Source organism: Rhinoraja longicauda, chromosome 9 (genome assembly GCF_053455715.1).
Source record: "Rhinoraja longicauda isolate Sanriku21f chromosome 9, sRhiLon1.1, whole genome shotgun sequence".
Taxonomy (NCBI): domain Eukaryota; kingdom Metazoa; phylum Chordata; class Chondrichthyes; order Rajiformes; family Arhynchobatidae; genus Rhinoraja; species Rhinoraja longicauda.
Window position 1 is genome coordinate 32,194,365 of NC_135961.1, and position 24,351 is coordinate 32,218,715.

Sequence of the window (24,351 nt, forward strand, 5' to 3'; positions counted from 1 at the left end):
TTCAGTGGTGAACTTGTGGAATTCATTGCCACAGATGGCAGCGGGAGCCAAGTCATAGGGTATTTTTAAAGCGGAGTTTGATAGGTTCTTGATTAGTAAGGGCTTCAAAGGTTACAGGGAGAAGGCAGGAGTATGGGGTTGAAAGAGAAAAATTAATCAGCCTTGACCAGATGGTGGAGTAGACCCGATGGCCCAAATGGCCTAAATCTGCTCCTATGTCTTATGGTCTTATGGTCTTACATTTCAACAACCTCATCGGAGCAGCTGAAGTTGACGTTTTGAGGTCAAAGATGACGATCCAAATGCAATGAAACAATAATAGCGTGAAAATAATGTATAAAAATTCTTCCTTATAAAATACTTACTTCAGTCCAGTCAGCATGTGTATCCAGATTGTTATTGATCTTCTTAAAAACAGTCTTTACGCTTTCAGTTTTCAGTTCATTTTTGAAGAGATGTTGAACTGTTTCATAAAACTGTTCATATGTGATAGAATCTGGTTTAAAAAAGTAACAAATTCATTGCAAGATATATGTAAAAATAAATAAATTTCAAATGCAAATATCAAAGCAAAGTATTTTGGATACTGGAAATCCAAAATAAATATAGAAAATATCAGAAATATTCAGCTAGTCAAGCAGGAACTGTGGAATAAAAACAGATTTCAAATTTACTAACTTTAGAGTCAAAGAGTTACACAGCGTGGAAAACAGACCCTTCTGCGCAACTTGACCAACCGACCAACATGTCCCCATTACACAAGTGCCACCTGCCTGCATTTGGCCCATATCCCTCTAAACCTGTCCTATCCAGTACCTGCCTCAACTACCTCCCCCAGCAGCTCTTTCCATACACCCACCACCCTTTGTGTGAAAGAGTTACCCCTCAGGTTCCTATTAAATCTTTCCCCCCTCACCTTAACCCTATGTCCTCTGGTTCTCGATTCTCTACTGTGGACAAGAGACTGTCCGTCTAGCCGATCTATTCCTCTTATAATTTTGTATATCTCGATGCGATCACCCTTCATCCTCCCACACTCCAAGGAATAGAGTCCTCGCCTGCTCGACCTCTCCCTATAGCTCAGGCCCTCGAGTCCTGGCAACATCCTTGTAAATCTTCTCTACACCCTTTCCAGCACCTTTCTTATAACATGGTGCCCAGAACTGACCACAATACTCCAAATGTGGCCTCACCAACATATATAACTGGAACATGACCTCCCAACTTTAATGCTCAACTTTAATGACAGGGTTAGTTAAAAACATAACATTGTGGCGCAGGTAGAGTAGAATTTCACTGTACCTCGGTACATGATAAAAAAATGAACCATTGAACCATACTAGGACTGAGATAGGGCTGGTCGAAGGGAGCAAGACAGATGGTGAGGCAGGGGTAGGCAGGTGAGAGGGAGAAGCAGATAAGGGGGGGGATGGGCAGATGGAGCAGGTGGGACGAGGGGAGGGTTGAACTAGAGACAGAGACTGGAGGGAGATGAGTGGAAACACGAGAGGCTGTTGATGCTGGAATCTGAGGTGGAGAAGGTGAACAGTGGGAAAGAACACACTACCAGCACTACCCTACACACTAGGGACAATTTACGATTGAAGTGTGGAAACAGACTGTGTCCGTGCGATCACTAGCAATAGCACTATCCTGCACACTAGCGATGATTTACAATCTTACCAAAGCCATTTAACCTACAAACCTACACCGAAACCGGAGCACCGGGAGAAAACCCATGAGCTCACATGTAACTCTGTACAGACAGCATCTGTAGTCAGGATGGAACCCTCTGTAGTAAGGCAGCAACTCTACTGCTGTGCCACCGTGCTGCCCGATTGTGTTTGCAATGATGATAGGTAAACTGTCAGAATGTGCCTTCCCACCAATCTGATTGAACGGCCACTATTGCATTGTGGACGTGCAAGAACACTCACCAAAATCCCCCATCTTTTTATAGCTTTCAGTGTCGTTCAGGTTCTGCATCATTGTTACCACCATTCTGCGGAATTTGGTGACCTGCTCTCTGAACAAGGGCAAGACATACGGGACGTCAAGTGCCTGATGTGAAAGAAGAGTTTCCGTCGACATTGTGCCAGAATTCCTGCCCCTTGTCTTCGTTTAAAAAAAGAAAACTCGATGAATCTGTAATATTTCAGGAAGATCCCCTGCTCAGCCTTGGACTGAATGCAATGGAGGGAAATGCGATTTAGAACTCCTGAGATCGGGGGGTGCCCATGATCAGGTGAGGGGTCACCTGGACACACCTGGGCATGTACGGCACTCCGACCTCTGCCATCTCCCCAGCAACCTGACATCTACAGCCCAATCATAAGGTGACCCGGCCGAGCGATTGTCACATCAGCACTAGGCGTGACCTCGGTGCCATTGTGACGTCTAGTCAATGCATAAGGAACTGAAGGCCAAGGCTTCTCGTGAACGGTGGTTGCTCATCATCCTATCACCCTCAGAAAGACTTGCGGTCTTGGACAGAGTGGATGTGGAGGGATATTTCCACTCGTGGGCGAGTCAAGGACCAGATCACAGCCTCAGAATAAAAAGATGTTCCTTTTGGAAGAAGATGAGGAGGAATTTCTTTAGTCAGAGGGTGGTGAATCTGCGGAATTCATTGCCACAGAAGGCTGTGGGGGCCGTCATTGGATATTAAAGTCAGAGATAGATAGATTCTTGATTAGTTTGGGTGTCATGGGGTTATGGGGAGAAGGCAGGAGAATGGGAATAGGAGGGGAAGATAGATCAGCCATGATTGAATGGCAGAGTAGACTTGATGGGCCAATTGGCCCAATTCTGCTGCTATCACATGAACTTATGAACATTATTCCTGGTTGTCAAATACTTTAACTCCCCTTCCCATTCCCACACTGACCTTTCTGTCCCATGCCTCCTCCATTGTCAGAGTGAGGCCAAACGTAAATTGGAGGAACAGCACCTCATATTTTGCTTGGGCAGCTTACAACCCAGTGGTATGAATATTGATTTCTCTAACTTGACGTAAACCTTGCATCCCCTCCCCCACCCTAGTCATACTAGTTTCGCTGTCGTCCTGTTGAGTTTCACTGTCTGCATAACTCATTATCACCTAACCAACAGCCAACAATTTTGCATACTAAACATTTGTTCTATATCTCTCTTTCTCACCGTCTATATTTTTTGTTTCCCTTTTCCCTGACTCTCAGTCTGAAGAAGCATCTCGTCCCAAAATGTCACCTATTCCTTTTCTCCAGAGATGCTGCCTGACCCGCTGAGATTCTGTGCCATCCGTATTGTAGAAGTACAGCAATAACGCACCTCCAGAAAATACATTAGACTGGATCCTAGCTAATGGTGGTCAAGGTAAAAGAAAAAGTCTGATGTTAAAAGAAATCATACTATGCGGTAAAAAAATATTTGGACATTGGACATTGAAGCATTTTAACAACAGACGCAGTAAAGAACAGCTGGATTTGGAGAGTTAAATCTTATTGATTGTTTTATTTTGCTCGCCCTCATGGCCTGTGTTTCAATGCAGTGCTTTATTGATGTGGTCGCAATTGACTGATATCCATGCCTCACCCCTCTATTTCAGCTGCATTTCAAGTGGTTAAAGATTGGTTTTAACTCGACAAATTGTTTGAGCATAAAATCCTGGCTAATATTTTTTTACTGCAGCAACCACGGCCTGAATTATTGAAGATATTTTTGTTTGTAGATAGGTTGTTTAACCATCTGATGTATAACTGCACCAGTAAGCCTGTAGAATTTATTACCAATGCCCCAAAGGTCTGCAAAGTCTCGTGTATATTGTTGTGTGTGTGCATCATTATTCTGTTTTGCTCTAAATACAGATCCACCGTCGAGTTTATTACCAAATGATGGTCAAGCGTTTCCTTTAACCGGGACAAAATTCCGAGAGGGCACTTGAAATCCTGCCCGGGTGAAGCAGCCAATCTTGACTTCATCAGGACTTCATAAGTTCATAAGTTCTCGGAGCAGAATTAGGCCATTCGGCCCATCAAGTTTACTCTACCATTCAATCATAGAAACGTAGAAAATAGATGCAGGGAGTAGGCTATTCAGCCCTTCGAGCCAGCACCGCCATTCAATGTGATCATGGCTGATCATCCAAAATCAATACCCTGTTCTGGCTTTTTCCCCACATTCTTTAGCCCAAAGAGCTAACGTCGACTTCTCCAACTTCAGATAGCTCCTCTGTCCCTCCCTTCCCCTCCTCCTTCCCAGAGCTCCCTCTATCTTCCTGTCTCCACCTATATCCTTCCTTTGTCCCACCCCCGACATCAGTCTGAAGAAGGGTCTCGACCCGAAACGTCACCCATTCCTTCTCTCCCGAGATGCTGCCTGACCTGCTGAGTTACTCCAGCATTTTGTAAGCTAAATCTAACTCTCTCTTAAAAACATGGCTGATCTATCCTTCCCTCTCAACCCCAATCTCCTGCCTTCTCCCTACAGCCCCTGACACCATAACAAATCAAGAATCTATCTGTCTCCACCTTAAAAAATACCCCATGACTTGGCCTTCACAGCCGTCTGTGGCAATGAATTCCACGGATTCACCACCCTCAGACTAAAGAAATTCCCCCTCATCTCCTTTCTAAAGGTACATCATTTTATTCTGAGGCTATAGCCTCTGGTCCTGGATTCTGCCACATCCACTTTATCCAGGACTTCTGCGGCCGATCGCTGGGTCGAATTTGCCGCCTGCGCCCGGGGTTCTAGATCTGCGGCTCGGCCGGAGCCAACAGATCTATTGCCGACGTCCCAGGCCGACTTTTCGGCCTCATATATCGTCTCGCCGACGGCCTAGGCAGATCGTTCCCGTACCGTTCGACTCCTCTATGAGACCTGCGTTGGACGGTGGGGGCAGTGGGCGTGACCGGCCCACCAGGGTTTGGGCAGATTCGGTCGGCCCGGCAATCCTACGAAGAAAGCAGCACCTCGGCCCCATGGATGGCTGCCAATCCCTCATCGGGCGTTCCATAGGCAACTCGCTAACCGCCGCCTGGGTTGCCCATGGAAGAAATACTGTGCAAGTTCCGCTGTACATTTAACTTACATTTAACATTTGTTTCATTTAACTTTCTAGCAGTCCTTGGTGCTTTAAAGACATGGAAGGTGTAAAATTAGTAGGTCAGAGATGTATTGTATCATTATTACGTGACTTCTGTTGGTCCGGCAAAACGGATAAACCGGCAAGGATCTGGAACCAAGGGTGGACCTACTCACTGTATACTTCTGTTAGGATATGTAAATATAGGTGGCTCCTGAAAGTAGTGCTTAAGAAAAGTGACCATGATCATGATATTTTACCTAGTAATTCAACTTTTCAATAGATCACTCGATTCTGACTCTATAATTAAACATTTCCAATGAAAGCACAGTAACCTGAAACATTAATTAATACCCATTGCTGCATTTTACTGCCTCATCTGATGTGTATTTCCAGCATTTTCTGTTTTTATTGCATTTAATTAGAACTGTGTCAAACCCACTATAAATATGGGCGTAATTATTTTAGATTAAGAAGTACAAAGTCAAAATAAACTTCAGTATTTAATATTTACTTTTGCCAATAGGTGTCAGTCTTTTGGCTCCAAACTTGGAGTTCAAACTACCATTCTAAACATTTAAAATAAACCAAAACAGTCCATCAAAAGTGACTAGGGATTTTGTTGTCAAATGAGCCTCCTTTACAAGGCCTTGATAAAATGAAGCCACATGGAACTGTTGACAAAATGCAATAAAAAGGAATTGCAGGTGCTGGTTTATATCAAAGATAGACACAAAATCTTGGAGTAACTCAGCATGTCAGGCAGCAGCTCTGGAAAACATAGAGAGGTGACGTTTCGGGTCGGGACTCTTTTTAAACAAAGAAGAGTCCCGACCTGAACGTCACCTTTTCCTTTTCTCCAGAGATGCTACCTGACCCGTTGAGTTACCGAAAGTCAGTAGGTCCATTTGCTATAACGGAAATACATTATAAAGAGGTCCGTCATAACAAGGGTTTACTATATATTCAAGATAGAAAATTATAGATTAGTTTACGTAAAGTGAATCAAGGGTATAAGATATTAGTGTAAGGATACAGATAATATTGATAGGGGAGACAGGCATGAGGATGGGATAGTCTGAGCCTTTTTCATATGAGTTTGTACTGCAGATAACCATTTGGAAAATTGGCTCCTGTCCAATTTACTTCAAATATTGGTCTGCACTGTCTACTTTACCAATGTTGGGGTAGCACGGTGACACAGAGTTGCTGCCTTACAGTGCAGGAGACCCGGGTTCGATCCTGATTACGGGGGCTATCTGTACGGAGTTTGTACGTTCTCCCTGTGACCACATAGGTTTTTCTTCAGCTACTTCAGTTTCCTTCCACATTCGAAAGACGTGCAGGTCTGTAGTTTAATTGGTTTCAGAAAAGTGTAAATTGGCCCTAGTGTGTAGGATAATGTCTGTATACAGGGTGGTCACTGTCTGGCGCGGATTTGATGGGATGAAGGGCCTGTTTCCACACTGCATGACTATGACTAAGATTCTATGACTCATTATCTGGATCTTTCAACCTGAGAGATTCAATAGCAAGTTGGAAAATGGATTTGGATATGTACTTATAAATTAATGATTTGCAGTGCTTTGGGAAGGAACAAAGTTGTGGAAATGATTGGATAGCTATTTTCACACTGAAACTGTACACCAACAAGTCTTCTGTTCATAGTGATTAGATTTCCTGATAATATACTATCTGCACTTGTCTGACAATGCAGGGAAGTTGACGTGTCATCACAAGACACAAAGTGCTGCAGTAACCCCATCTCAAGAAGGGTCCCAACCCGAAACATTACCTATCCATGTTTTCCAAAGATGCTGCCTGACTCGTTGAATTACTCCAGCACTTTCTGTAGTTTTTTTTTGTAAACCAGCATCTGCAGTTCCTTGTTTCTGCATGGCTTCACAAGAGTTTTGTAGGATGGATCCGACCCTGTAAATCCACCTGTAAAACTATGGAGACATAAGACTAAGTTCAAGCAGTGCTCTTGTTGTCATAATGGAACCATTACAAACTTGGAATGAAGATTGCTTGCCTATGATATATACAATATGATATTTGGGCTCCTCAGTGGAACAGCAGCAGAGCTCCTGTCTCACAGAGCAAGAGACCCGGTTTCAATCCTGACTACAGGTGCTGTCTGTGTGGAGTTTCTTCCTGTGACCGTGTGGGTTTTCTCTGGGTGCTCCAGTTTCCTCCCACATTCCAAAGATGTGTAGGTTAATTAGCTTCAGTAAATTGCCCCTAAAGTGTAGGATGCAAAAGTGGGATAACATAGAAGATAGACACAAAATGCTGGAGTAACTCAGCAGGTCAAGCAGCATCTCTGGAGAAAATGAATAGGTGACGTTTCGGGTCGACTTAGTCTTCTTCAGACTTAGAGCATAGAACTAGTGCGATCGATGGTCAGTGGACTCGATGGGCCAGCGAGCCTGCTTCCACACTGCATCTCTAAAACAAAACTAATATACTGTCGAGATGATGGAAAACGGGTTGAAGAGAAAGGGATATGCATTGGTTAGTACGTTGCAATTTCAAGCACTTACTGATTCACAGAGGCATCATTAATGGCTTTGGTGCTCTCTACAAAACAAGTCTATTGTCATCACTTTCAAGAGCAATGCTGAGTAGACAGTTGCGCTAATGCACTTGCAAATGTTTCTTCACCTTACAGACAATTGCTTGAGAAGCAGTGGGATTTCCCACAACCAGTGAATCAGGTTACCATTGCATTCAACAATATCATCTGCACCAACCATTGTGCCTCACTGCGTTATATTACCATGGTATTGTATTGTTTTATTCTCCCATGCACAGAGGTACAGTGAAAAGCTTTTGTGTGCTATCAGATCAATGATGCACAAGTACAATTAAACTGTACTCAAGTAAAACAGGGAGTGTTTAGTTTAGTTTAGAAATATAGCACGGAAACAGGCCCTTCGGCCACTGAGTCCGCACCAACCAGCGATCCCCGCACACTAACACTATCTACACACCCCAGGGACAATTTACATTTATATCAAGCTAATTGACCTACAAAACCGTATGTCTTTGGAGTGTGGGAGGAAACTGAAGATCACGCGGTCACGGGGAGAACGTGCAAACGCCATACAGACAGCACCCATGGTCGGGATTGAACCTGGACACGGGTTTCTGGCAGTGTAAGACAGTAACTCTACTGCTGTGCTACCGTGCCGCCCTAATGCAAAGAGAAAAACTCCAATGTCCACAATGAGGTAGATTGGGACTATACACTTGTGTTCAGTCTGATAACAGTGGGAAAGCAGTTCCCAAGTCTGGTGGTAGGTGCTTTCTAGCTTTTGTATCTATATTGGTGAGCATTTATTGATAAAATAATTGGAGGAAGATCAGAATATGAAGATCACCAGTAATGAACATGATGATGATAGCATGGAGACAAGGAACCACAATTCGGACAGCACTGTTCATTATACAGGCTACTTACATTTTTCAACCATGGGTTACACGAGGGCAAAACTGTATATCATTGTAAATCTGTTTTTGGTGCTGTAAAGATACAGTTGTGGTCACAAAAGATGGGATGAGGGAATCAGGGATCATTTAACTTTGGAGCAGAACTATTAAAGGAAACTATTTAAAATAAACCATGAATATAGCAAAATAGAAAAATTGTTTCCTCTATCAACCAAAGGACATGGATTTAAAAGAAATTACAATTTAAAAAATGAAAATTTAAATCGTTGAAAACATTAGCGATGCAGTGGTGCTGGTATCTGTCAGGCACGGTGATGGACGCACCACACACCTCTGTCCTCCATACAGCTGGCAAGCTCCTCTTTTGTCTCTACCTGTGCGTCTTCCATCAACGTCTTCAGCATTTGGTCGTCCCTGCTTCCGTCTTCCATGGGTGGGTTCCCACAGCACAACCTTGTTTGCTGGTATTTCTGGGTGGCGGTGGCAATGACCAGCGAGCCTCATCCTTCTCGACCTGATCTTCTCGGTCAGAGGTGGAATCTCCCCATACAGCTGGGCGTCGGTGGTGTGGTCCCACCAACTGACATTTTGAACTTTTCTGAGCATTCGGATGTAGACACCATCGAGAGACTTGGACAGTGCTCCAGTGAGAGTCCATACCTCACACCCGTACAATAATATTGTCTCTATAGTTGCATGGAAGAATCTCAGTTTGAGACCCTTAGACATCCGAGATGCCAGATTTTCCCCATGTTATTGAGGGCTTTCCATGCGAGCGCATTCCGAACCTTGATGTCATTCTCCGAGCTCCGCATCCTCATTCTCAGGTACTTGAAGTCCTCCACTTTCTTGAGAGATGCACCGCCACTGGTCTTAAGAGGCTCATGGTCACCACTGTTGAACACCACGTACTCTGTCTTCTTGGCATTGAGGTGGAGGCCCATTTTCTCGAACTCTGTCTCAATCCTGCCGAGCAGCTCCTGTGTCTCCCCAATTTGGTCTGACAGCAGGACGATGTCATCAGCGAAGACGAGGTCTGACAAGTTAACTGACCCAATTCTTCTCGAAGTTGGGGTGACTGTGAAGCCGAGGTCCCATCCGGGGTGATAACCGTGGCCATGGTGCCCAAGTGCATATCCTCAATGGCTCTCAGGAGACGAGGATGGAATACTATAAGCCATCAAAATCCTCATCATTTTGCATCGATGAATCGAGTCAAACGCCTTCTTGAAGTCAATGAAGGTTAGGTTGTTATTCTTCACCTCCTCAATGATTCTTTGGAGGGCAAAGATCTGTGTGACCGTGTGAGCCGTTCTGATTGGAATGTAGCTTCGGGTCAATAGCAGCCCTAATCCGGTTGAGAATCAAGCGGTTGTGGACCTTGGCCAAGACACATGTCAGGATGATGCCACGATAGTTGTTAGTCTTGTTCAGGCTCCCAGATTTGGGGACAGGGATGATGTTGGATTATGACCATTGTGTTGGCTTGACATTCGTCATTAGCGCTGTGTTGTAGAACTTGAGCATGATGTCACAAGCTCACAATTTTTCAACACTTCTGGAGGGATGTTATCAGGGCCTGGACTCTTCCCTTGCTTCAGCGAAGTCTTCACTTTTCGCAGCTCCTCCAAGGTAAAGTTGCAGTCGTGAATCTGTACATCCATGAGGACAGTCTCAATCTCCTCATCTCGTCTCAGCGACAGTTAGAGGTGATCCAAGTAGGTTCTTGAAGTGGGTGAACCACGTGTTGATTCGGTTTTCTGGAGAGTTCCCGTTGACTTGACCTGACTTGGCCTTCCTCCTGCTACTGATCTCGTTCACGACCCTCCATGCCTCGCTATACCACTTGCCATCGTTGGCAGCCTCTACTCCCTCTATCATTCCTGCAACCCCCTCCTCCTTCAGTTTGTCGTACACCTCAAAGAGTTGGGATTTGGCTGCCTTCAGGTCCTCCTTGAGCTGCTCATTCCTGCTCCTCGTGTAGGCCTCTTGGCATTTACAACTACTTTCCATGCTGCAACAACTTCTGGGTGCTCAGAGTTGCGACTTCTCTTCACACGCTTCACTTTGGGTAGACTCTTCATTGCTTCAGAGTTGGCCTCTATGAACCGTTCGTAGTGAGTCGTAGCATTTTCCCTCGACTCAGCTCCTCCCCTCTCCTCTTCCTCCTCCTCTTCTTCTCGTTTCTCCTCCTCCAGCATCTGGAAGCGGGTCACCACCTCTACTGTGCATTGGGCCTGTAGATGTGGTCGAGAGGAAAACAACTTCCAGTCCAGTTTCTCAATGGGGCCTTTAGATTTAGGCTGCCTCAGGCTAAGCATCACTCGGATTACCACTCGGCGATCCGAGCTCAATGTCTCAAAGGTGCTGTACGCTTCAGCGTCCATGACACTGTTGCACCATTTGCGTTGCACCATGATGTAATCTAGCTGGCACTTTTCTTCTGTGCACCGGTCCCAATGTGTCCACAGCTTTCCTCGTCGCTTCTTGAACATGGTGTTGACTGCTAGGAGACTATACTCCTGGAGAAAGCTGGCTGGGTGTTGGCCATTCCAGTTAGTGTCACCAGTGTGATAGGTGTAACAGACATCCTCCGGTCCAAGGCGGGCATTGAAGTCCCCAAGCACAGCCAGAAATTGTGCGCAGATACTCGCCCTATCGCAACTTGGAGGACAGAGTAGAATTGTTCCACTTTGGCCTCATGGCTGCTGTTGTGAGGGGAGTAGCACACTATGACAGTGGTGACAGGGTTACCACTAAGCTCAGCAATAAGAACTGGAGGACTGACAGAGTGGACACCCTGTAGTGCGTTCCTTGCTCTCCAACTCATTAGCAGACCCACTCCTCCCTGAGCAGTGATGTTTATGGGACCTCTCCACGCTGACGATGTGATGAGGTCCTTGCAATGCATCCGCTTTGTCAAACTTGATCTCCACGTCTTGGTGGACATGACAATGCTCTTGAATGCCCAGGACATCAACCCTGCATCTCCAACTACACACTGCCATCTGGGTGGACCTTAACTCTTCACGACTATCAGGGATCACATAACTTTGGAGCAGAACTGTTAAAGGAACTATTTAAAGTTAAAATGTATTAAAACATTAAAACATGAATAGAGCAAAATAGAAAAATTGTTTCCTCTATCAACCAAAGGACATGGATTTAAAAGAAACTACAAGCAGTTGAAAAAATGTGCACCGAGTTATAGCAGAGGAGGTAATTGAGGCAGGTACTATCACAATGTTTAAGAGGTATTTAGACAGATGCATGGATGGGATAGGTTTGGAAGGATATGGGCCAAGTGCGATCAGGTGGGACGAGTGAAGATGGGGCATGTTGGTCGGCTGGTAAGTTGGGCCGAAGAGCATGTTTCCACGCTAGACCACTCTATGACTTTATGCATTAAGGACTTTTTTCAACAATGGCAGGGCTCTGGAAAAGCAGATGTGATACCCTGCCCTGGTTTGTTGAGATTGCCTCCTGTGCTTGTTTATTGCCTGAATACAACCCCAACCTCCAATGCTCTGGTTCGATCCTGACTGCGGCTGATGGCTGTACAGAGTTTGTACATTCTCCCTTTGACTATGTGGGTTTTCTCCAGGTTCTCCGGTTTTCTTCCACACTCGAAAGACGTACAGGTTTATAGGTTAATTGGCCAGTAAAAATTGTAAATTGCCTCTAGTGTGTAGAGTATGTTAATGCAACACTGATCAGCACGTACCCGGAGGGCCAAAGGGCCTGTTTCTGTGATTTATCTCTAAACTAAACTAAAACTACCTTGTGGGAAGGTTTAGGGGTTGAAGTTAATGGAGAGAGAGGAGAATGTGACCCTTGACAAGTAGCGATATGATTTGATAACTGACTGTGGTATGAATTAGCTTGCCAAGTCAATATGTTCAAGAACAAATCGAGATTAGGAATAATTGCTGGCCTTGCTATTATCCATTACTAGATAGAAAAAAAACCATGTGTGGTCTGCTGTAATACACATAGTTCCAGCTCACTATACTATTCCACCCGAGCACAATTGACAGAATACTAGAGTGGATAAAGTGAATGTGAAAATGTTTCCACTAATGGGAGAGTCTTGGACCAGAGGGCACAGCCTCAGAATAAAAGGACGTAGCTTGAGGAAGGAGATGAGGAGGAATTTCTTTAGTCAGAGGGTGGTGAATCTGCGGAATTCACGGCTGTGGAGGCCAAGTCAATGGATATTTTTAAGGTGGAGATTGGCAGATTCTTGATTAGCATGGGTGTCAAGGGTTATGGGGAGAAGGCAGAGGTTATGAGGAGAAAGCAGGAGAATGGGATTGAGAAGGAAAGACAGATCAACCAACTATTGACTGGCGGAAAGGGCTTGATGGGCTGAATGGCCTAATTCTGCTATCATTTATGAACTTAGAAATACTAAGTGGAGTGATATGGTTGTTCACATTGTTTACGATCGCTACTGTTGACAACAAGGCTAAAATTGATGTGAATTCCCAGTCTGTTATTATCCATTATCGTTTAAATGGTGAACAAATTTTGGATTCAATTGTGGCACACAGTTAAACCGTAGCAACAAAATATGATTAGTTCTGTTATCATTAACGCTTGACATCACTATTGCTCCCGGTCTAATTAGTAAAAGGGACTGCAAAAAGAAAGATAAAACATAATGAGTTGCATTGAATTTTAAATCTTCTGTCTATATGAAATCAGAAGTGAATGGCTTCTGATGACAAATAACATGAATAATGCTGGTAGAGAGATTTTCTCACCTGTCGGTATACACACATCAAGCTACTCCCACACATATGCATACAGATACCTAATACTCTTTGTACCAGTTGCACTTTGCATGGCATTGTCAATTTTATTTGCACTGCACTGTAAATACAGATTAATTAGAAAATTTCTGGTGTGATGTGGGACAATTTGTGTTTTAACTATTCATCTTGCCCGAGGTCTTTTGTGGAAAACAAAACAGAATGTTTTGGGAACAGATTCTATGCTCCATTCCCAGGACATGATGCTTGCACTGATAGAAAGGCAAATATGCAACAAGAGAACAGCACCACATATATAAAATAACAATTTAATATTGGAGACCACAAATTTTCTCTGTAGAAATAGATGTGTCAGGGGTTATGAGGAGAAGGCAGGAGAATAGGGTTGAGAGGGAAAGATAGATCAGCCATGATTGAATGGCGGAGTAGACTTGATGGGCCAAATGGCCCAATTCTGCTCCTATAACTTATGAACTTACGCAACAAAGAACCGCTGACGCTGGTTAATACACAAAGTGCTGGAGTAACCCAGCAGGTCAGCCAGCATCTCACAACCCAATGATATGAACATTGAATTCCCCCCCCACCTACTTCTCCCCTCTAACCAACATCACCCCCCCCTCACCCCCCCCCCTCCCCTCCCCCTCCCCTCCCCCAACGCCTCCGGCTACTTTCCTCTCCCCGGGCTTCACAATTGGTAAATCATCAAACCTGTCCCACACCTACTTTTCTTACATACCTTTGCTCCAATCATCTGCCTGTCAAATAATCCCCTTCACCTGTGTCGACCTATTACCTGCCATGCTTCGTTCCCCTTCTCCCCTGTCCAAGCTTTCTTCTTCCCCCCTACAGTTAGTCCGAAGAAGAGTCTCAACCAGAAACATCACCTACCCATGGTGTTCAGAGACTTTGCCTGACCTGCTGAATTACTCCAGCACTTTGTGTCCTTTTTCTCTAATAGATTTTCTATCAGTTATTTTTTTCCTCTAACAAAGATTATGTTTTTGCACTGAATGTAAATTCAAGAAAAGAATCAGCCGCCACAGTGTACAGTGTCCAGTATACAGTGTCCAGTGTACAATGTTCAGTGTACAGATACATGATAAAGGGAATAATGTTTAGTGCAAAATAAAGTCCAGTAAAGTCCCATTAAAGATAGTCTTCAATGAGGTAGATGGTTGCTCAGAACCGCTTTCTAATTGGTGATGGGATAATTCAGTTGCCCGATAACAGGTGGGAAGAAACTGTCCCTGAATCTGTAGGTGTGCGTTTTCACACTTCTGTACCTCTTGCCTGATGGGAAAGAGGAGAAGAGGGAGTGACCGGGGAGAGACTCGTCCTTGATGATGCTGGTGGCCTTGCCGAGGCAGCATGAAGTGTAGATAGAGTCAATGGAAGGGAAGTTGGTTTACGTGGTGATCTGGGTTGCTTCCACAATTCTCTGCAATTTAATCAGCCTGTGAATCTGCACTAGATTTGCATTTTGTATTCCTAAAAAGATCTCAAGAAGATGCACTGAGGATGTACCCCTGTAGGTTGTAGCCAAACCTGTCTCTTTTTGCAAACTCAGGACTTTCCATGGGCTAAACCATTCCATTTTTAATTTTGCCTGTTTTTAATTTTGCCTATTTTTTTTTCTCAATTGTGCTGCACCAATGAAGAATGTCTAAACTATTATAAAAACTCAATAATTTGATCATCCATTAGCATCTTTGTTAATTGGTTTTCATGTCAATTTTCTATTTGTAATAAAGTAGAATGAGAGGTAAGGACGTCTTTGGGAAAAATATTTTTAAGCCTCCTTAAAGGTTTCAAGCCAGAGTTATTTTACAATTAGTCATCATCTATTTCCTCACTGGATCAAATTTGAATCAAGTATCACATTAAAATGCATTTTTTCTCTCAATGTTTAGACTGAATACTAACTGTTTAATCAGTCATATTGAGGTCTGATTAAACAGTTAGTTGAACCCAAAACATTGAACCCAATGAATAAACTATTTTGACAAAAATGTTTAATTTTAGTCACATAAGTCATACAGGAACATTATTAGACATGATGTGACTAAAATTAAACATTTTTGTCAAAATAGTTTATTCATTGGGTTCAATGTTTTGTCTGTCACATATATGTTAAATGGAACTTAAAACTGTTAACTGATCCTTTAGTTTGCAGAGAATATATTTTGTACAGCGCAAGGCATTATTACAATTCTGTAATTTTATTCCTCAGAATGAAAAGATATGCAAGATTAGTATGGAAGGAATAGGCAAAGCTAACTCATCTTCCTCGCGAATGTGTGGAACATGCTCTCACATAATTTGATCCTCTTTCATCAAAGAGACAATACAGGAGGACATTGTAACACCTTTTATCTAGGCATTGGCTTTTATTAGAGCTGTTGCCTCTCACAGCGCCAGAAACCCAGGTTCAACCCTGGCCTTGGGTGTTGTCTGTGTGGAGTTTGCACGTTCTCCCTATAGATTTCCCCTGGGTGCTCTGGTTTCCTCCCACATCTTGAAGACGTGCGGGTTTGCAGGTTAATTGGTCCTCTGTAAATTGCCCCTAGTGGGCATGGAGGGGATGGCTGCACATTTCACTGATACACTTCTCTCCTTATCTGACACCTTTTGTCCCCTTTTCACCTCCAGATTGTTGTCAGTTATTCTGCCTACCTGGCAAACTCCCCCCTCACCTGTATCAACCTATTCTCTGGGCCCAATCTGGATGCAGGCCCCTTTCACCATTCCCCCATTTATTCCCTACTCTGGCTTCACATTTCATGCGCCTTCCATCCTTATCTTACACTTTTTGTCTTTTCATCTCTGGCCTTTGTCCAACCATCTGCCAATAAAAATCCCCCTCTTACCAGTATCCATATCGCTTGCCGGACTCTGTCCTGTCCTCATCTCTTTTCCAATTTTCTCCCCACCCCACTCCCCTATTTAGTCTGAAGAAGGCCCCCGACCAGAAATATCCTCTGTCCATTTCCTCCACAGATGCTGTCTGACTCACTGAGTTCCTCCAGCACTTTGTGTTTTGATCATCCATTAGCATCATATAATTTAGTGGCTACATCACCCAAACATATGATTTCCACCCCCCACGGCATCAGCTGGGTGGGAACAACTTCCCCAACACCTTCTCTGCAAGTTGCACACCATTCCAAGGTGATAACCCAATCCTTCATCACCAAACTCCTGCCCAAATCCACTATGAGGGCATCTCATTGATGGCACTGATCTCAGTGAGGGGACCTCATTGAAACATACTGAATAGTGAATGGCCTGGATAGAGTGGATGTGGGGAGGATGTTTCCACTCGTGGGAGAGTCTAGGACCAGAGGCTACAGCCTCAGCATAAAAGGACGTGCTTTAGAAAGGAGATAAGGAGGAATTTCTTTAGTCAGAGGGTAGTGAATCTGTGGAATTCATTGCCACAAATGTGGAGGCCATCAATGTGTATGTATTTTTAAGGTGGAGATTGACAGATACTTGATTGGTTAGGGTGTCAAGGATTATGGAGAGAAAGCAGGAGAGGGAAAGATAAATCAGCCTTGATTGAGTAGATCCTATGGGCTGTATGGCCTACTTCTGCTCGTATAATTTATGAGCTTATGAACTTATCTACCAAAGGACCAAAGCAGTTCAAGGAAGCAATTCACCAACAGCGGTCAGCGGTAGAGTTGCTACCTTACAGCACCAGAGACCCGGGTTCCATCCTGACTACAGGTGCTGTCTCGAGAATATTCACATTAAAATGCCAAGTGTCAAGAATGGGGAAAATCATGCAGCAGGTCAAATGTTTAACAATATTTCCAGTGATTCTACCCTTTTCTGCCCTCAAGTTGAAAAGGGTACAGAGAAGATATACAAGGATGTTGCCAGGACTAGAGGGTCTGAGCTATAGGGAAAGGTTGAATAGGCTGGGACTCTATTCCTTGGAGCGCAGGTGATCTTATTGAGGTGTATAAAATCATGAGAGGTTTAGATCGGGTAGATGCACAGAGTCTCTTGCCCAGAGTAGGTGAATCGAGGACCAGAGGACATAGGTTTAAGTTGAAGGGGAAAAGATTTAATAGGAATCTGAGGGGTAACCTTTTCAAACAAAGGATGGTGGGTGTATGGAACAAGCTGTCAGAGGATATAGTTGAGGTTGGGACTATCCCAACATTTAAGGAACAGTCAGACGGATCATGGATAGGACAAGTTTGGAGGGATGTGGACCAAATGCGAGCAGGTGGGACTAGTATAGCTGGGACAATGTAGGCCGGTATGGGCAAGTTGGGGCGAAGGGCCTGTTTCCACACTGTATCTTTCTGTGACTATTTTATGATAAAGGACACATTCGATCACTTACTCTTAACTTGTACGTTTGATTTCCCCAGTGTGGTTTGGCACCATCCCTATCTGCAATAACTCGATTGGCTGCTGGTTCATTTATCCATTGAAGATTAAGTGTGATTGTGCCGATTGCCATATAAAGTCAGGAGTTCAGAGAGACAAACCATGACAGACACGTTCTATATATGTACAACATAAACAATTCGACCGTTAATCTCGGGTTCATTAGTACATTTAATAAACGTGTTCGGAATGATGCCTGGAAAGCAGCGAAGTTGTTCGCCAACTGATGACTCTGAGCCCATTGACAGTAATCGTCCATTATTAACCGATTAGTATCAGTCGAACACTGCCGCTTTGTTCAGGACACCGCCGCGGAGAATTCCCATCAAATGTAGTTCAGTGTCAATTAGGTCAAGGATAATATGATTGCAAAGTGTATTTGCTGTCCAAAAACATGCTCCAATTATTTTTTGGCGAATCGCTCAAGTGGTTTAGACAACCAGATCAAGAATAATATGATCGAAAAGTACATTTCCAGTCTAAACGTTCAATAGACCTGCAGATTAGGCACAAGGCAGTGCAGAGAGTGGTTTTTACGTTTAGTTTACAGATAATGGGTTGAAACAGGCCCTTCGGCCCCCCCGGGTCCACGCCAACCAGCACACTAACATTATCCTATACACAATTTACAATTTTATCGAAGCCAGTTAACCTACAAACCCGTACGTCTTTGCATCGCGCAGTCACAGGGAGAACGTACAAACTCCGTTCAGCCAGCATCTGCAGTCTCTGGCGCTGTGAGGCAGCAACTCTACCGCTGCGCCACCGGAATAGTGGGGTATGGATCATGTGCTGCACTGTCCCATGTTCGATGTAACATTGCCACAGTTTTTGGTGAAGTGTTACTCTAGTTCAGTAGTCAACGAGATAAAGAATAATATAATTGGGGGGAAAGGGTGTATTTCCAGTCTAAACCATGGCCCGGTGAACTACCACTGTAGTTTGGCAGCCAGCCTTGGTTTCAACGAAATCAAGAATGATATGATTGAAAAGTATATTTCCAGTCGAAAACATTGCCCCGTTCTCTATCGAGTTACGAGAACGTTTTAGTGTCAACCCATATCAAGAATAATGTATGGAGGAAGGAACTGCAGATGCTGGTTTATACCAAAGGTAAACACAAAATGCTGGAATAACTCAGCCGGGCAGGCAGCATCTCTGGAGGGGAAAAAAGGGTGTGTGACGAGAAGGGTTCCGACCTGAATTGTCACCCATCCTTTGTCTTCAGAGATGTTGCCTGACCCGCTGAGTTACTCCACAAAATGCTGTGTCTAGCAAGAATAATATGATTGAAAAGTACATTTGCACTCAAACATTGCCCCAGTCTTTAACGAGTTCCGAGAAAGCTTTGGGTGTCAACGAGACCAGGAATAGTATAATTGGAAAGGGCATTTGCAATCTAAAACTTTGCCCCCGTCTTTGGCAAATGGCTATTTTTGTTTAGCAGTCAATAGAAACATAGACAATAGGTGCAGGAGGAGGCCATTTGGCCCTTCGAGCCAGCACCGCCATTCATTGTGATCATGGCTGATCACCCACAATCAATAACCCGTGCCTGCCCTCTCCCCATACCCCTTTGATTCCACTAGCCCTAGAGCTCTATCTAACATCAATAAAATTAAGAATTATATAATTGGAAAGGGCATTTGCAATTATAAACTTTGCCGCTGTTTGCTATTTTTGTTTAGCAGTCAATGAAATCTACAATAATGTAAATGAAAAGTGCATTTCGAGTTTCTAACACTGCCCCGGTCTGGTGAATTGCAGCCAGAGGCTGTTCCACTCCTTCCCGCTGCTGACGTGGGAAAAGCATGACGCCTTCGCAGGGGCAGCCGCGACTCAAATGTAGAGATCCCCACCGCGCTTGGTAGAGCCTGCAGAGTCTGGATCACAAACCGCACAACTCACTGCCTGCGCCCAGGCTCGGAGGGCGAGTGGCGACCACGCAGTATGTCGGAGTCCAGCATCGTGCAGCGATGAACACAGCGAACGGCACTGCGATCCGCGCCGACACGCTCTTCAGCGCCGGCGCTTACAAGGTGCTGGCGGTGGTCGTGGGCACGGTGGGTGCTGTGGGCTTCTGCAATAACCTCCTCATGCTGGTGCTCTACTGCAAATTCAAGAGGCTGAGGAGTCCCGCCAACCTCTTCCTCGTCAACATCAGCATCAGTGACCTGCTGCTGTCGGTCTTCGGAATCTCCTTCACCTTGGTCTCCTGTGTGAAGGGGAGATGGGGATGGGACAACAGTGCGTGCACCTGGGATGGCTTTAGCAACACGCTGTTTGGTGAGTGCACATCCCTTCCCCTGACTGTGGGAGATCCACTGGAGAGCCCCCCCTTCACCCCCCTCCCCCCCCCCCCCCCCGCCACTCTCCTTCCTCCCTCTCCTCTCCCCCTCCCCCTTCACTTCCCCTCCCCTTCCCCATTCCCCCTCCCCTGCCCTTCCTCTCCCCCCACCCCCTCCCCTCCCCGCCCCCCTTCCCCCATCTCCCTCCCTTCCCTACCCCTCCCCCTTCCTCCCTCCCCCCTCCCCCCTTCACTCCCCCTCCCCTTCCCCCATTCCCCCACCTCCCCTGCCCCTCCCCCTCCCCTCTCCCCCCACCCCCTCCCCTCCCTGCCCCCCTTCCCCCCATCTCCCTCCCTACCCCTCCCTTCCCTACCCCTCCCTCCCTTCCCTACCCCTCCCCCCTTCCTCCCTCCTCTCTCCCATCCTCTTTCCCCCTCCCCCCTATCTTCCCCCCATCTCCCTCCCTTCCCCCTCCCACTTCCCCCCTCTCTCCCCCATCCTCTCCCCCCCCCCTTCCCCCCTCTTTTCTCCCCTTCCCCCTCCTCTCTCACTCTGCTCCCCTCACTTCAGGGTCATTTCCTGAAACTCTGCTGAGGAGTTGCAAAGTGTCTGTACCAAATGATCTTCATTAGCAACTGGAAATGTTGGAAACACCCAGCAATAGAGGAGAGAGTCATATGTTATGTATGGAGAGAAGGCAGGAGAATGGGGTTAAGAGGGAGAGATAGAGCAGCCATGTTTGAATGGCGGAGTAGACTTGATGGGCATAATGGCCTATTTCTACTCCGATTCCTTATGACCTTATGAGAATCATAGAGTCAAACATTGTGAAAACCGAACCTTCGGCACAACTTGCCCACGCTGACCAAAATGCCCCATCTACATTGGTCCCACCTGCCTGCGTTTGGCCCATAACCCTCTAAACCTGTCCTATACAAGTTTCTAAATGTTTCTTAAATGTGAGGAGCTAGAATTTTCTTTTAGTTGCTGACCTTCCAAACAAACCACTTCATGTGCCTTGCTCTTTAGGAATCATCGGCCTGTATTGTGGTCATCTTGTGGTCAGGGAGATAGCAAACTTTATCGAATCATACACCATGGAAACAGGCCATTTGGCCCAACTCATCCATTCCAACCATACCTGTGTTTAACTCATCTTTCTCTAAACCTTTCCTACTGTGTACCCATACAAATGTCTTTTAATTGTTGTTATTGTACCTGCATCAACTACCTACTCCAGTAGCTCATTTCATATACCCACCATCTGCTGAGTGGGAAAAGTTACTCCTTGGGTTCCAATTAAAACTTACCCCTCTCACCTTAAACCTATGCCCTATGGTTCTTGATTTCCCCTTATTCTGGGTAAAAGACCTGCATTCACCCTATCAATTCCCCTCATGATTTTGTACACCTCTATTAGACCACCCCTCAGCTTCCTGTGCTTCACAGAATAAAGCGCTAGCCTGCCCAGCCTCTCCCTATAGCTCAGGCCCTTGAGCCCAGGCAAACATTCTCGTTAAATCTTCCCTGCACCCATTCCAGCTGAACAACATCCTTCCTCTCGTAGGGTGACCAAAACTGAACGCAGTGCTGCAAATGCGGATGTATCGCCGCATGTATCGACGCTAACCTCTATTCCAGAAGTGTCTTCAGCACACTGCAGCTCCCTTGCAGCACTTGACCGGAGCATTATCACCTGCAACATTTTATGGAGTGGCTCAAAGGAGGGAAATGGGATGCAGAAAACGTAGAAGGGAACTGGCAACTAAGGTGCTCATGGGATGGTTTACAAAAATGGTCAAAGTTATCCACTATCAAGAGAACACAAATCAATAGAAGCAGGAATGGGCTTCAGGGCCTTTGCGCCTGTCCCATCAATCATTATGATCATGATGATTCTTTATTGTCACTTGTGCAGTGAAATTCTTTGTTTTTGCATATAAAGTACACAATAAAGTTGCCATAAGTACGCAAGCAAAGTTACAAAAAGTATTCTTCCCCTCTTCACATCCTCCTATTCCCCCCCCCCCCCCCCCCCCCACCGGGTCCCCTTAGTTCTCGGCATCCCCCATGCCCGGTCCCCCTCAGTTTTTGGTGCCACTCCCCCCCACCCCCCACACGCCGAGCCCCCTTTAGTTCTTAGTGGCCCCCCACCGGCCCTCCCTTTATCCTCAGCAGCGCGGCCTGTCCACCTCGGCCCGACTCCAATGTTGGCCTGACTCGTGCCAACCTCAAGGTTCCTACCTCGGCAGACCTACGCCAGTCTCAGCCTCTTCTACCGTGCCCTAAAGTTTAATTCTTTGAAATATTAATTTGTCCTCTCTGCCGCCGTTCTTTGGGAACAGGGAGAGAGAAATCTGGAAATTCACCGGCCCCCGGGAGAAGAAATATCAACGCACTTCAGTTATAAATGTCCAACCCCTTATTTTGTCCCCTTGATTTTGACTTTTCCGAGAGTGATAACATCTCAACCTGGATGGGCTGGGGGGGGGAAAAGGAGACAAAAGGGTATCGGATAAAAGAGAGGACTGAAATGTCAGGCCAGGTGGGAAATAGGTGGGAAAAAGGCAGGGGAGTGGAAATAGAAGGGAAATGAAGGACTCTGCATGGGAAATGAGTGTATGAAGGAGGGGAAAGGAGTCGGGTGATTGGGGAGGGAGGGGGGGGAGATGGCACTTAGAACATGGTCAAAACCCCTCAGCAGCTTAATAGTCTCCTGTCTACCAGGGCCTGCTGGATCTCCTGTTTGGTAACCATTTTAGTTCTCCTTTCCATTTCCATACCGATCTTTCTGTCATGGGCTTCCTCCAACGCCAGAGTGAGGCCACACACAAACTGGAGCAACAGCAAGTAGTATTCTCTCCGGTAGCTTCCAACCCAACGAGATTAATTCTTCACTGTACTTTGGTACACATCCCCCCCACCCCCCATTTACATTATAATCCTCTCTTTATCTGATACCCCTTTGCCTCCTTTTTACCTGCAGCCTTTTCCACTTACTCCACCCATCTGCTATTCAAACCACCCCTCCCCTCATCTGTATCCACCGATCAAATACCGGGCTTTGCCTCACCCCACCTCTCTTTTAGAGCTGGTAAAAAAAACTGCAGATGCTGGTTTAAATCGAAGGTAGACACAAAATGCTGGAGTAACTCAGTGGGTCAGGCAGCATCTTGGGAGAGAAGGAATGGGTGACGTTTCGGGTCGAGAAGGGTTTCAACCCGGAACGTCACCCATTCCTTCTCTCCCGAGATGCTGCCTGACCCGCTAAGTTACTCCAGCATTTTGTGTCTACCTTCTCTTTTAGAGCTTGCAGCTTTCTCCCCCCCTAGTACAATCAGGCTGCAGTAGGCTCTTGAACTGAAACATGGCCGACCTATTCCCTCCACAGAAGACGCGTCATTGGTAGAGTTCCTCCAGCACTTAATGTGTTGCTCAGGATTCCATCATCTCGGTTTCCTTGTGTTCCCTTCGGATACTTCTGTTTGAATACGGTCACCCCTCTCATCATTCTAAACTTCAGGGAATTCAGACCCAACCATCTAGTCTCTCCTTATAAGACAGTGTTCTCATTCCCAGAAATTAGCCCAATTAATCTCCTGCCTTTATTGCCACTACATCCCTTCCAAGTAAGGGGAATCAAAACTGTGCACACTTGAGGTGTGGCCTCATTAAACCCTGTTGCAATGGAACAAAACTCACTTTATGGCAGGAAGCAGAGGGGGTGCTGGTGGAGAGTTGTTTATTGGACTGGACACCTTTTAGACTTTAGAGATACAAGATGTAAACAGCCCTTTGGCCAACTGAGTCAGTGCCGACCAGTGATTACCCTGTATGCCAACACTGTCCTACACACCAGGGACAATTTTCAATTTTACTGAAGCCAATTAGGCTACAAACATGTACGTCTTTGGAGCTTGGGAGGGAACCGGAGCACCTGGAAAAATCCCACGCGATCACAGGGAGAACGTAAAAACTCCATACAGGCAGCATCTGCAGTCAGGATCAAATCTGGGTCTCTGGAGCTGTAAGGCAGCAACTCTACCACTGTGCTACTGTACCGCCTAATGGGCTAGTGTTGTGGATCAGGGCTGATTGTTCCTAGTCTTCTACATCAATGCTTTGGATATGATTGTAAAAGTCATGATAATCAAGTTTGCAAATGACATTGAAATAGGTAGTATCCTAGTTGAGTGAGCTGGCCAAGTGGGCTAAGGAATGGCAAATGGAGTTGAATTTGGCTGCGTGAGGTTTTGCGTTTTAGGAAGTCGAACTAGGGCAGTGCCTTCACAGTGAATGGTAGCCCCAAGGGAACATTACAGCGCAGAGGGTCCACGGAGTCCAAGTCGACAGTTCCCTA

The 24,351-nt window shown here is 45.5% G+C and overlaps 1 protein-coding gene and 1 pseudogene across 1 annotated transcript in view; one reads left to right on the forward strand and one right to left on the reverse strand.

The window, feature by feature from the left end:
• Positions 1–10,464: 10,464 nt before the first annotated feature.
• On the reverse strand, positions 10,465–14,099 carry LOC144597052 (uncharacterized; annotated as a pseudogene).
• A 5,366-nt stretch (positions 14,100–19,465) lies between these two features.
• The window catches only part of opn3 (opsin 3), a 29,785-nt gene continuing 24,899 nt past the window's right edge, over positions 19,466–24,351 (forward strand). The window contains exon 1 of the mRNA XM_078405852.1: positions 19,466–19,989. Within this exon, the coding sequence (XP_078261978.1) occupies positions 19,680–19,989 (310 nt within the window). The 5' untranslated portion in view covers positions 19,466–19,679. The remainder of the gene's footprint in view (positions 19,990–24,351) is intronic.